Source organism: Callithrix jacchus, chromosome 1, assembly GCF_049354715.1.
Source record: "Callithrix jacchus isolate 240 chromosome 1, calJac240_pri, whole genome shotgun sequence".
Taxonomy (NCBI): domain Eukaryota; kingdom Metazoa; phylum Chordata; class Mammalia; order Primates; family Cebidae; genus Callithrix; species Callithrix jacchus.
In genome coordinates this window covers 97,153,455-97,167,354 of record NC_133502.1, presented here as the reverse complement: position 1 = coordinate 97,167,354, position 13,900 = coordinate 97,153,455, and the positions used below count along the sequence as shown (strand labels likewise).

Below are 13,900 nucleotides of genomic sequence, written 5' to 3'. Positions count from 1 at the left end.
TACTTTCTAATTTTCTGGGTGAAGGGATATTTTATTTTTAGTGAAGATAATATTATAGCCTTTGTTCATAACACCCTTTTCATTCTCAAGTTGCCTAATAAATAAATCTGTAATTCGAAAGTTTCATAAATAAACATGAAATTGAAACAGCTATACAATGGCTTTGGAGAGATTTTTTTTTTTTTAATCTAGGATAAATTGTAGTAAACTGGCCATCTTCTGTGAAGAAAATTTTTTAGTTATTTGGATATGCTGAATTATGTCTTCCCTAGAAATTATTGTTTGTGGAGATATTCTCATTTGTACTGCTTTCCACTTTCCCATGCTTTCTGACCATCCCTTTCTTTTTAAATTGACATTAAGTCATTGTCCTTAGAAATGTGTAAAATTTATTCATTTGTTCATTCAACATTTATTGATTGCTAGTATGGGTAATTAGGTGTTTTATATGTATAGTTGTCACCTGTGTTTTATATGAGCTTTATTAGATATCTGTATTATCTTACTGCCTATGGTTACATTGCTTGGGAGGGGCCTACCCGCAATCCTAATTCTTCATCTTCTGAAGCCGTCTCTCAAAGATTTCTTTATTACCTTTTAGCAGTTACAGTCCTAGTGGATAGAGTAAAGAAAGGAGGTAAAGGATTGCTGGGAACAGAGGTGAAGAAACAACATGTAAATGCTTTTATAATTGTGCTGTGGGAACAGAGAGGAGGAGTTAATTACATCTGAGAAGTAAGAAAGGCTGTGTAGAAATGAAGTGATACTGGTATGAGGTACTGAAGAATGGTAGGCGTATAACAGGAAGATTCATGGTTTAGTAGAAAAAGAGGCTATATTGCATGGGCATGGCTATGTGAAAATGTTCATTTTGGAAAATCATAAATAGATGCTTAAGGCTGAAGTCTGGCAGGGAGTCAAGTAGGAGTGTGGGAATAGTGGAGAGTAGTGGAGAAGGCAGGAAAGGTAAACAGAGGGAAGATTTTTGCCAAAGTTGAGGAACTATTCTGTGAGACTCTTGGGACTGTATTTAAAATTTTGGACTCTAAAAGGCAGATGGATTTTAGTTTGGAAAGTCTGTCTGCTGCACACTAGTTAATACCAAATACACACCTTAATTACAAAGTTTTTCACAAACATTTGTCATTTTGCAATGCAGTAGTATATGTCTTACTTTGTTGCAGAATTCTTGGGCTTTAGTATAAAAATAACTGTAAACTTGGGCAAATAATAACTCTTAACTCTGTTTCTTTACATGTAAAAAGAGTAAAATACCACCTTTCTCAAAGTGCTAGGAAAAAATGAGATAACATATATGAAAAAAACCTAGCATAATATTTTGGACATAGTAGTTACCCAATTTTGCCTAATGTTGGTATTCCCAACCTCTAGTACATGATGCCGGACATATAGTGGGCACTCAGTAAAATAGTATAAAATCTTAATGTTTTGGAAAGATCTCTGGTTGGGAGTATTAAAGATGGGAAGCAGAAAAACTTACCTAGTTTCTTGCAATAATCTAGGTGAGATATGGTGTTGGCTGGGTTGTGGTGGTAAGGATTATAAAGTTCAGTGAGTATCTAAGGACTTGATTAGTTCTAAAATAGTGAATTTTCCAGTTTGTGGATTTTTATTGCCTACGTTGTAGAATAAATTTCTTTTGGATGCTACATAAAGAGACAATCTTAATTTCATTAATCTCTAACATATTATGCAAACTTATTTATATATGACAATGATTCCCATAGACACTTGAAAAATGTTAATTAATTAAAGTGAATTCTAACTTGTCTTTTTTTAAGTCTTATGATTAATCTTATTTGGGTCTATGGTACTCTGGCCTTTGACTCTAGGATCAATTTAGACTTTGCAGACTCAGTTAATCACCTTAAATATGTACTCTTTTGTTTCTTTATAGATAACATGGTTAGAAGGCCATTCGTTGGCACAGACAGTATTTACGTGCCTTTACATTCATAATCCAGACTTTATAGAAGATCCAGCTATGAAGGCTTTTGCTCTGGGAATCTTGAAAATCTGTGACATTGCAAGGGAAAAAGTAAATAAAGCTGCTGTTTTTGAAGAGGTAAGATTTTGTAATATGAGAATTCCTTGGCCAGGTGTGGTGGCTCATGCCTGTAATCCCAGCACTTTGGGAAGCCAAGGTGAGCAGATCACCTGAGGTTGGGAGTTTGAGACCAGCCTGGCCAACATGGTGAAACCCTATCTCTACTAAAAATACAAAAATTAGCCAGGTGTGGTGGCATGTGCCTGTAATCCCAGCTACTTGGGAGGCTGAGGCATGAGAGTTGCTTGAACCCAGGAGGAGGTTGCAGTGAGCTGAGATTGAACCACTGCATTCCAGCCTGTGCAACAGAGCAACAAAGCTAGACTCTGTCTCAAAAAAAAGAATTCCTAAGTTAATTGCCTGCCTTATTCACTGTGAAGTATTTAAATGATTTTGTGATACATACTTTTGTCCTACATGTATAGTTAAAAACAGTTTTTAAAAAGTAATGCTCTTGCCATTATAGATATATTGGGTAAAGTAATTCCATCCTTTCCAAGAAGGGCTTTCGTCTTAGCATATGTTCTTTCTGTCAATACCATTCATTGAGTATTCGTATGTGCAGAGTACTGTTTTTGGATGTTGTGGGAATTCCCAGAGAAAAATAAGAGACAGTCCTTGTCCTCAGGTCTCTTAAAAGTTATAACACAAAAAGAGAGCTAAGAAGAACAAAAGAATATTTTAGGGTATAGACATTTTCCTCTAGTTTGTCGTAAGTGCCTCACCTGAGAAAGTATTTTGAGTTTTAGACTTGGAAAGATTTTTTTTCCCCATTAGCATAAAAAATAAGCTTTCAGATGCTGATAATTTTAAGGGAATTGCATCTCAATCTAGGATTACAAAAAAATTGTAAGGGAAAATGTGTTAGCATTTGAAATTATTGATAACTAATTATTTTTGTTAAATTCTTCTGTTGAAACCAATGTTTCTTTTTAGTGCTGTTGCTGGTCCAGAATAAATTTCATAGAATTCAACAGTGGTTCAGTGTATAGTATGTAAAACTTTTTTCAATTTATACTGTGTATGTGAGAATAATAAAATATATACTCAATATGTTTGTCCATATTTGAAGGTATGGCTTTTATTGGGGGTGGGAGATGGAGTTTCGTTTCTGTTGCCCTGGCTGGAATGCAATGGCATGATCTCAGCTTACTGCAACCTCCACCTCCTGGGTTCAAGCGATTCTCCTGCCTCAGCCTCCCTAGTAGCTGGGATTACAGGCATGCACCACCATGCCCAGCTAATTTTGTGTTTCAGTAGAGACCCAGTTACACTATGTTGGTCAGGCTGGTTGTGAACTCCTGACCTCAGGTGATCCACCTGCCTTGGCCTTCCAAAGTTCTGGAATTATAGGTGTGAGCCACCACGCCTTTCCATATGGCTTTGTGAGTTGTTTATGAAATAGTGTCTACTTTTTATACAGTCACTGGTTATTTACATGTTTGTATTGATAATGAGTATCATTATGGAAAAATGTTATCCATTTGGATGAAATTTTAAAAAGATTAGTTTGAGTTAGAGAAATACAGATTATTCTAAATACTTGTATTTTCAAAGTACAACTAAAAGAACATCAAAATCAGTGGGGCAGAGAAAGGATTCTTTGGACAACAGTGCACGAATGATTGATTAGCACCCTTGAAAGTTACTTTATCATCATTTCATATCAAAATTTCAGGTAGCTGAAATGCGTTAATTATGAAAAAGTTATTTAAAAATCAGGAGAAGATAGTTCACAGAAAATAAAGTGGCCTGTAAATGTAAGACGCTTAACCTTACTTTAATGCAAATTCAAACTGAAATATCATGATTTTACCCATTGTTGGCAAAAATTAGAAATTTTTTATAAGGTTGATGAGGATGGGAAAACAGGCACTCAGATACTCTTTGTGTGTGTCTATGGTATATGTGTGGTTATTATTTTCCACTTTTTATTCTTTTTTCAGAACTTTTTATTGGGGAATAATTTCAAATGAACAGCAATTATGGCAATCAGCACAAAGAACATATAATTTGTATACAGATTCAACTACTGTTAGCATACTGTCCCATTTGCTTTTTTCACTTACGCACGTGCTTGTGTGCGTGCTCGCTCTCATGTATATATGTATGTATGTCTTTTCCTGGACTCTTAGTAAGTTGTGCCCATTACAGCTTTCTTCCCCGTGACACTTTAGTGTGCTTCTCTGAAGAAAAGGGGCACTGTCCTACAGAACCACGACACAGTTACCAACTTCAACAAATCTGTAATATCTGCACTGTTCAGATTCCATTTCTGTTAATTCCATTTCTGTTAATTCTTCTTAGTGTTTTTTCCCCTACAGCAAAGGATCCAGTCTAGAATTATGTCCTGCATTTAATTGCATATCTCTGTAGTATTCTTTAAGCTACATCAGTATCTTAGCTTATCTTTGTCTCCATTGACATTGATATTTTTGTGAACACAGCCTTGTCCTGCTTTTCATTTCTTGATAGGCTATGCCTCACTTGGGTTTATCTGTTTTTTCCTTATTATATTTAGATTGTGGAATCTTGGCTGGAATACAACATAAGTGATTTGTGTTTTTCAGGGTGTCAAATCTGGAGGTGTGCAGTCTGTCTGCCCTTCAATAGTGATATTTTGATCAGTCCATAAAGATTTTGTCTGATTACCATATGGTTACTATTTTTTTTCCCCTTTGTAGTTAAGCAGTCTTGGGATACACTTTAAGACCATAAAAATAACCTACTGACTAAAGTCTCTCCTCTTAGACTGAACATCTATTGATGGTGCTTGCCTGAGCTAATGTTTACTGTGATGGTTGCAAAATTTGTATTTTTTTATTGTGGTACACTTTCCATATTGATCAGTCAACCCTTGACATTCTACTCTACAGGACTTATACTTTTTTGATGGCAGTGTAAACTCTTACAACTTTAAAAAAGAGCCATGTGGCGATATCTGTCATAATCTAAAATGTACATCTTGACTCAGCAGTTTCAGTTCTAGCAATTTATCCTACAAATATATTTGTGTTTGTACACAGAGACCTATGTGCAAGCATATTAATTATAGAATTGTTTGTAATAACTAATCTGGAAACTACCTCAGTGTTTATCAATAGGAAACTAATTGAAAGATGTCACATTCATACAATCAAGTATTTTGCTGCTGGCCAGGTGTGGTGGCTCATGCCTATAATCCCAGCACTTTGGAGGGACGAGATAGATGGATGGCTTGAGCCCAGGAGTTTGAGGCCAGCCTAGGCAACATCTTGAGACCCTGTCTGTACAAAACTTAGCTGGGTGTGGTGGTGTATACCTGTAGTCTCAGCTACTAGAGAGGTTGAGGTTGAAGGATCACCTGAGTCTGGGAAGGTCAAGGCTGCAGTGAGCTGTGATTGTGCCATTGCACTCTAGTTGTGTGCAGTGAGACTCTGTCTCCAAAAAAAAAAATAAGGATTTTACTGGCTTTAAAAAGGAGATCAATTTTTTTAAAAATTGAAAGAAAAAAAGGTCAATTTATGTGTAGAGATAAAGTTGGATTTCTAAAGTGAGGAAACTCAGGTATAGTAAAGCATGTATGTAGCTTGCTACCACGTTTTTCTTTTTTTAAAAAGGGAGATAGGGGCTGGGTGCGGTGGCTCACGCCTGTAATCCCAGTACTTTGGGAGGCCAAGGCCAGTGAATCATGAGATCAGGAGTTCGCGACCAGGTCTTGAGTGCTAGGGTATACACTTGTTTGCTCTTTTGGGATTTTTATGGTGTGTCTGCATTATTTTGTTCCTAAATAAACTAAGTTTTTTAATAACAGAAGAAATAATAATTGAATTTTATTTTTAGAAGGTTCCACTTTGTTACCCAGGCTGGAATGAAGTGGCATGATTGTAGCTCACTGGTAGCCTTGAACTCCTATGCTCCAGCAATACATTGCCTCAGCCTTCCAAGTAGTTAAGACTACAGATTTGAACCACGTCACGTGGCTATTTTTTAAATTTTTTGTAAAGACTGGATTTTGCTTTGTTGGCCAGGCTGGTATTAGACTCCTGGGCTCAAGTGATGTTCCCACCTCAGCCTCCCCAAGTGCTGTCTGGAATTAGAGCCATGAGCCCTAGCACCTGGCTTGTAATTGAACATCTATTTGTATTCTGGATGAAGGACTTATTAGGAAATGGGAGAAATCATAAAGGAAGAGACTAACAGGACAAGAGTGATAGAAAAACTTTTAGGAAAAATAAAGATACAAAGAGAATTAATTTTTATGAATTATGTTCAAATAAAGTATATACTCAGGCCCAAATGAATAAATGGGCAATAAAATAAGTTGCTTATTTTATGAAGGAAGGTTATCAAATGGCTATAACATGTTAAAAATTTAGCTTCACTATAATCCAGAAAATATAAAAATGAGTAGTTTGATTTTTTTCTTTTTTTTTTAACTCCACCCACTTCTTGATCTTAGATTTCCCAGCTCCTAGAATTGATTGATTTTCATCAATATAATTTTTAAAATGAAAATGTTCAGTATTGGAAGGGATGCAGTAAGTTGACACTTCAGTTTTTACTAGTGGGAGTACATTAGCATAGCTGTTTTGGCAAAAAGTTTAATAATATGTATATCAAGAATCTTAAAAATACTGGTATCATTTAAACTGGTATCATTTAATTATTTCACTTCTATAACTCAGCCTTAAATAATTAGGCCAGGCATTGAGCCTCACGCCTGTAATCCAGCACTCTGAGAGGCCAAGACGGGCGAATCACCTGAGGTCAGTAGTTTGACCAGCCTAGCCAACATGGTGAAACCCTGTCTCTACTGAAAATACAAACATAGCTGGGCATAGTGGCACGTGCCTGTAATCATACCTACTTTGGAGGCTGAGATGATTGAATTGCTTGAACCTGGGAGATGGAGGTAGGAGTGAGCTGAGATTACACCACTACACTCCAGCCTGGGTGACATCTCAACAACAGTAACAAAAAAGGAAGTAATTAGAAATGTGGGCACTTTATGCTGAAATATGTTAACCAGAGTTTTCAGTAGTGAACAATTGACACCAACCAGAATGCCACCGTTAGGGTTCTGATTGAAATAAATTATGGATAATTTATTATATTTATTATGTATATTGAGTATGTAGTTATTAACATGATGAAAGAGTGCTTAATAACGTGGAGAAATGCATATGTCAGAAGGTTAAAAAAAGCAGCATTGTAGCCAACTATGTAAAAATAAAACTGGAAAGAGATAAGTCCAAAAGTTTGCTCCTGGGCCAAAAGATTCTATTTTTTTTTGTTTTGCTAAATATTTCAGATTTTCCAGATAAGTTTGTTTTAGTCTTACATAATTAGAAAAACATACTGATGACCTAGTAAAAACTCTTCAAGAGACCTAGTGATGAATAAATAAGAATGGTTTATAAGTAGCAAATTATTTATTTTAATTGGATGTTTCTGGAGTTCCTAAGTCCTGGTGTATTTTGACCTCAGGTATGTCTTTGATCTGGAGACATTTTCAGGTTTATTTCTTAGCATCTTGCTCACATGTGCAAAATGGGAGCCCTGTCAAAACACTTTTCCTTTTGCATTCTGTGTCTTGTAATATCGTACTGCGAGTGTTATCTTTGATTCTCTCTTTCCTCTTACCCCCTACATCCAGGTTATTTTGCTTTGGCTTGCAGATGCCTTGAATCAGGGCACTGTTTTTTTCTTTTCTCTCATCCTTTCTGCTTTAGTTCAACTGATTTGGCTTCTTTGGAGAAACTTTGGAGTTTCTGAACTCTTCTCTCTGGTCCAGTGTTTTCTTTCTACTTCATTCTCCATGTGACCACTAGTTATCTTCCTAAAAACAAGTATCCCCCTCATGTTTGCTATGTGAAAATTTTAAGTGGGATATGCGTGTATGTACATTTTAATAACAGTACTAATACTTTTATGTAGTTTAATAAGTTAAATAGCCTACAAGACTTACGAGGAGAATTACTTTAATTCTTATTTTTAGCCATATCCTTTTAAAAAGGGATACACACAGCCTGGGCAATATAGCAATATCCCATCTCTACAAAAAAATTAAAAATTTAGCCAGGCATGGTGATGTGGTCTCTGCTCTTTTTTTTTTTTTTTTTTTTTTTTACTGTTCCATATTATTTTCATATATCTGGATAATCTTATATGCTAACTTCTAGATTTAAGGATTTGCTAACTGTAGCTATGATAATGTTAGAATAGATCAGAATATATCATATATTGCCCCTCCCCTTGCCCTAAATTGTTATGCAGTCTTGATATTACTCTGATTATATAAATATTAATGAGAGGTGAGCCAAAGTAGTATATGCTTATATACTGTCTCTTCTTTTTGCTTAGTTTTCTGTGAACTTCTCCCCAGTTTTTTTTTTTGGCCCATTATTGTGAAACCTATCAGGTAATCTGTCAGTTGTATATATATATTTTTTAAATGCTCCTCTTGAAGTCTTCTTGTTCTCTAGTTTCAGGCTGCATCACTTGTGTTCTAGGCCCACTACACAACTGTGTCATTCTAGTTTTTTGTTATTTGTTCTCCTGGGAATTTCATTTACCTCTCTGTTTTTGTTAGGTCCCTTTGTTATCTGGCCCACATACCTTTATTATTTTGCTTGGTGGAATATCTCTAGCTCTTCAGAGAGGCATAAAGGTAGATTTTAAGACCTGGTATGTCTTAAAAAAAACATAAGTTTCCCCTATCCTCACATTTATTTGGTAAGTTGCTATTTGCCATGTAAATAGAAGTAATCTTCCCACCTGCCTACATGTGCCCTATATTCTTCTGCTTTTGTGTTATGTAGATGGACCTTCTTTATTCTTAAGAGTGATAACATCTGCTTGTGCATTGATCTCATACTCTATCTTCAAAGATACTACTCTAGCAATTGTCCCCTGTGTTCTTTGCACAATGAATTTACCCCTCTGCTAGATCGTCTACATTAGCATACAAATATGCTTTATATTACTCTTGTTACATCTATCATTTCTTAGCATAATATTGTCTGCATGTACCTTAATTCTTCTTTTCAGCCAGATTCTATTTAAAAAGGGTACACACAGACTGGGAAACATAGCAAGACCCTGTCTCTACAAAAAAAATAAAAAATCTAGCCAGGTATGGTGATGTGGTACACCTCTGTAGTCCCAGCTACTTGGGAGGCTGAGGCAGGAAGATCACTTGAGCCCAGGAGTTTGAGGCTATGGTGAGCTACAACTTCCACTCCATTCCAGTCTGGTCAGTCGAATGACCCTCTTTAAAAAAAATGTGTTTATACTCACTGTCACTGGTTTTCTTATTTCTCTCTCTGCTCCAGTCAGGCTTTACACCTTTCACCAAAACTACTGTGTCACAGTCATCAAAGACCTCAGTGTTAAACCCAGTGGTTAGATTTGATCTTAAACTTGAATTATCAGCAGATTTTGACCTAGTCATCACTCTATCCTCAAAACACATACGTTGCTTGGCCTTTAAGATGCTTTTCTTTCCTGGTTTGCTACCTCACTGGTGGTTTTTGTCTATCATCTCATTCAGTAAACCAGAACTATACAATAGAAAAACAGTGTAAGCCACATGTGTAGTTCAATTTAGTGTTCTAAATTGGTGAAAGTGGCCATGGGTGAAAAAAATTTTAATGCTATATTTTATTTAACTCAGTATATCTAAAATATTAATGTTTTGGCTGCATAGTATTTTGTGAAGAGTGCAGTTTTAAAATAATTATTTCTGGCAATCATCAAATGATGCTAAAACTACTGGACAAAAGTATAATGAGACACAGGATATGTATGTAGTCTCAAAATATCTTTCTACCAGATACTTATTAATTATAAAAGGAAAAATGATAACTTTGTCATGGAGAAAGTTGGCAGATAGCACCTTAGTTAAGTGGGCAGTATTATCAGTAATTGGACATATTGACATGTGCCTACTGATACAGTGCTCTGGGAAGGATACAACATCACTTCTGTGATATTCCTATCAAATATGATATAACTATTAATCTTGAAGAAACATCAGGCACACCAATTACTGAGGGATATATTACTAAATAACTGTATAGTACAAAGTACTATTCAAAATATGCTACTTTGAAGTACTGTTTGAAAACGTACTTCAAAATGTCAGATGTGAACGTTACGGCAGAGAAATACCCTAGATTAAAGGAGGTTAGAGACGTAAATTTCTGTATTTGGTAATTGTGCTGTGGTTATGCAAGAAGAATATTTTATTTTTAAGAAATCACACTAAACTATTTAGAAATAAAGGGGCATCATAGTCTGCAACTTAATCTCAAAGGTTTCATATTGTCACTATCATAAGTGCTAACCTGTTTGTTGATACTCACAAACTCTGTCTTCTCTCCTGTTAAAATGAAAGTATTCCTGTAAACAATCTGAGCTCAGCCCCTCCACTTATGTTCTGGATTCCATACCCTTTTACCTACTACAGTTAATAAATCTTTGTATTGCATTACTAGTCTGTCCTTCATTGCTCGAGTACTCTTACTGGCATGTAAACATGCTTTACATTCATTTGAAAACACCAGTTTCCTTGATCCCATGGCTCCTTGTATCTACAATCCCATTTCTCAGCTACTCACCACGATAAACTTCTTTAATGATTTGCTTATTTTACTTTTTCTTTCATCTTCTCTTTATTTACTCCAAATGCTTATTCTTCACCACTACTACAGTGAACTGGTCTTTAGCCATCTTGCTAAATTCGGTGTTCTCACTCCTCCTTCTCCAACCTGTGAGCATCATTAGACCCAGTTGATACACTGTGAAATATTTTTTTTTTTTAAGATAGCAATGTCTTACGCTGTCAGTATGAACATCCATTCCCCACAAAAGACTCTGATTGGTCAGCTGCAGTATCTCACGCCTGTAATCCCAGCACTTTGGGAGGCCAAGGTGGGTGGATCACAAGGTCAGGAGTTGGAGACCAGCCTGATCAACATGGTGAAACCCCGTCTCTACTAAAAATACAAAACTTAACTGGGTGTGGTGACACATGCCTATAATCCCAGCTACTCAGGAGGCTTAGGCAGGAGAATCGCTTGAACTGGGGAGTCAGAAATTGCAGTGAGCTGAGATTGCACCATTGCATTCTAGCCCAGGCAACAGAATGAGACTCTTGCCTCAAAAAAAATAAAATAAAATTCTGATTTGGCCTTGCTTGGCTAACAGGCCCATCTGTGAATCAGTCTCTGTGGCTGAGAAGTGATTTATGTTAATTGGCCAATGGAAATAACATACTCAGCTCCCCCTGGAGGAGGAGGCCCAGATATATGATTCATGTTCTTGCTTGGTGGAAATGGGACTGGTGGAAAAGTAGAGCTGCTCACTATAATCCCTGGCTTCCAGAAGCCTCACGATAAGAAATAGATTTCTAACCTCTCTCTCTTACTTGTTTCCACTAATTTAAAATAATTTAAGTTGCATGTAGCAATAAATCTCCTCTTTTTCTGATGAACACCTTTATTGAAGCAAATATTTGATGCAGTATTCATTAATGATTTGTATGCAAAATACCATCAAGGTCAATTTTCTCTTTCTTTTTTTTTTTTTTTTAAGTCTGAGCCAGTATGAGCCTTTCTAAAAATATACCAAAAAGTAAAGAGCATCAACATAAAGAAGAATTTACATCAACGAATGGATAAAATAGCCAGTTAACATCAAATGGCAGTAACCCTAAATTTAAATCGACTAAATCCCCCAATCAAAAGATACAGCCAAAACCTAACGGTATATCCAAAGATACACAAAGACTCAAAACAAAGGGTTGGAGAAAAATTTACCAATCAAATGGAGAGCAAAAATAAATAAACAAAAAGCAGGAGTTGCAGTTCTCACATTTGATAAAATAGATTTCAAAGTAACAAAGATACAGTGGTAAAAGGATCAATGCAACAATAAGAGATCTTAATACCCAGATACATAGAAATATTTTTTTCTGTTTGGTTTCTTGATACCCGTGTTTTGGACTTCTTTCTGCCTTACTGGTTAGTCCAGTTCCTGTGCTTGCTTGTCTAATTGCTAGAGTACTCATGGACTCCCTCCCTTCTCCATAACCACTCTCTAGGTTGGTTGATTTTCCCCAGTTCTGTGGCATTCAATATTAACTAACTATATACTGACGAAGTCCAAATTTATACTTCTATCCTTGAGTCTTTCCTGACTTCCAGTTTCAAGCAAGTGAAATCTGAAATCTCCACTTGGATGACCAAATACATTACAAACTTGATATAACCAAAATTGTACTTCATTTCTGCCCTTACACCTGCTCCTCCCAGAGACTGCCTTATCCAAGGAAATGGTACCATCACTTGCTTAGACCAAAACCTTAAACATGATGCTCTGTTGTACAGTTTACCTCATATTCACATTCATTTCATCAGCATATGTTAGCTCTACCTTTGAAATATATCCTGATTTTAACAACTTCTTACCCTCCCCACTGTTGCAATCCCAATCCAAGTCATCTGTTCTTGCTTGGACTGTTGAATAGAGTCCAATGTCTGGTCTCCCTAGTTTCACTCTGACTTCTGTCCTCAAGTCCACAAATCTTCAAGAGTGATCTTTAATGGTAGCAGGCTGTTTACATGACTCTCCTGCTCTCACTTATCCAATAACTTAGTTAAAATTTTCATTACTGAGGTTTATATACTGAGGACCTGTGGTGTTCTTCCAGAAAGATAAGTTTTCCTTAGACTCTTCTTAGCAAACTTACAGGTAAGTTTTATGGATATTTTTGGTTTTTTTCCTACACAGTGTTGGTCTAGTTTTTTAAAAATAAGATGAGGCTGGGTGTGGTGGCTCATGCCTGTAATCCCAGCACTTTGGGAGGCTAAGGTGGGTGGATTGTTTGAGCTTATGAGTTTGACCAGCCTGGACAACATGGCAAGACCCCATCTCTACTAAAAATACAAAAAAAAATTAGCCCAGTAAGTTGGTGCATGCCTGTATTCCCAGCTACCTCGGAGGCTGAGGTGGGAGGATTGCTTGAGCCCAGAGTGGGGTGGAGGTTACCATGAGCTGAGTTTGCATCACTACACTTGAGCCTGGGTGACAGAGCGAGACCCTGTCTCAAAAAAAGAAAAAAAAAAGGAAAAAGAGGAGTAGTGGGGGAATATTTTACATTGAAAAAGAAAAACCCTAGATTTTTCTTCAAAAAAATTAGGAGACCTGACCACACTGGCCCTGTATTCATTCATAGACACAACAGGATAAGTAGTGGCTGACTCCTTTTAAATGAAGCATATGTTTTCCGATTTGCTATTCTCTACCATTCCCTAGTGTATGTTGTAACCAGCCAGATGTATTTAGGAAGATAACCTGCCTTTTGAGTGTATGACTCCTGCCCCGGAATAAGTCATTCGTTGAACACATATTTATTGAATGGAAGTCTGTTTAGCACTTCTAAGTCCTGGAGGTAAAGCAGCAAATAAAGCCATGATCTCATGTATTATACCTTTCTTGGGACAGATAGTCAATGTATATGTAATTAAATACATGTATAATATCAGGTGGTGATAAGTACCATGAAGAAAAGTAAAGCAGGATAAGGGGGTATAAAATGGTGGAGGGTGCTGCCTTAGAATGCACAGGGAAATCTCTGTTTGAGGAATTGACATTAGAACAGAGGCTGGAATATAGTAAGGGATGAAGCCCTGTAAATATTTTGAAGAAAATCCTTTTCATGTGGGAATCCTGAGAGGAGAATGTGTTTGGTATGTCTGAATGACAACAAGAAAGACCTGTCAGACTGCAATGTGGTGAATATGGAGGGGTAGGAAATAAGTTGGTGAGGGAGACCAGGGCCATGTG

At 36.5% G+C, this 13,900-nt stretch overlaps 1 protein-coding gene across 8 annotated transcripts in view; it reads left to right on the top strand.

The window, feature by feature from the left end:
• NAA35 (N-alpha-acetyltransferase 35, NatC auxiliary subunit) overlaps positions 1-13,900 on the top strand; it is an 80,522-nt gene that overhangs the window by 17,427 nt on the left and 49,195 nt on the right. For all 8 annotated transcript variants that reach the window (XM_078367288.1, XM_017972425.4, XM_054255163.2 and 5 more), the window contains one exon: positions 1,919-2,086. In XM_078367288.1, coding sequence (XP_078223414.1) covers positions 1,919-2,086 — 168 coding nt within the window. The remainder of the gene's footprint in view (positions 1-1,918; positions 2,087-13,900) is intronic.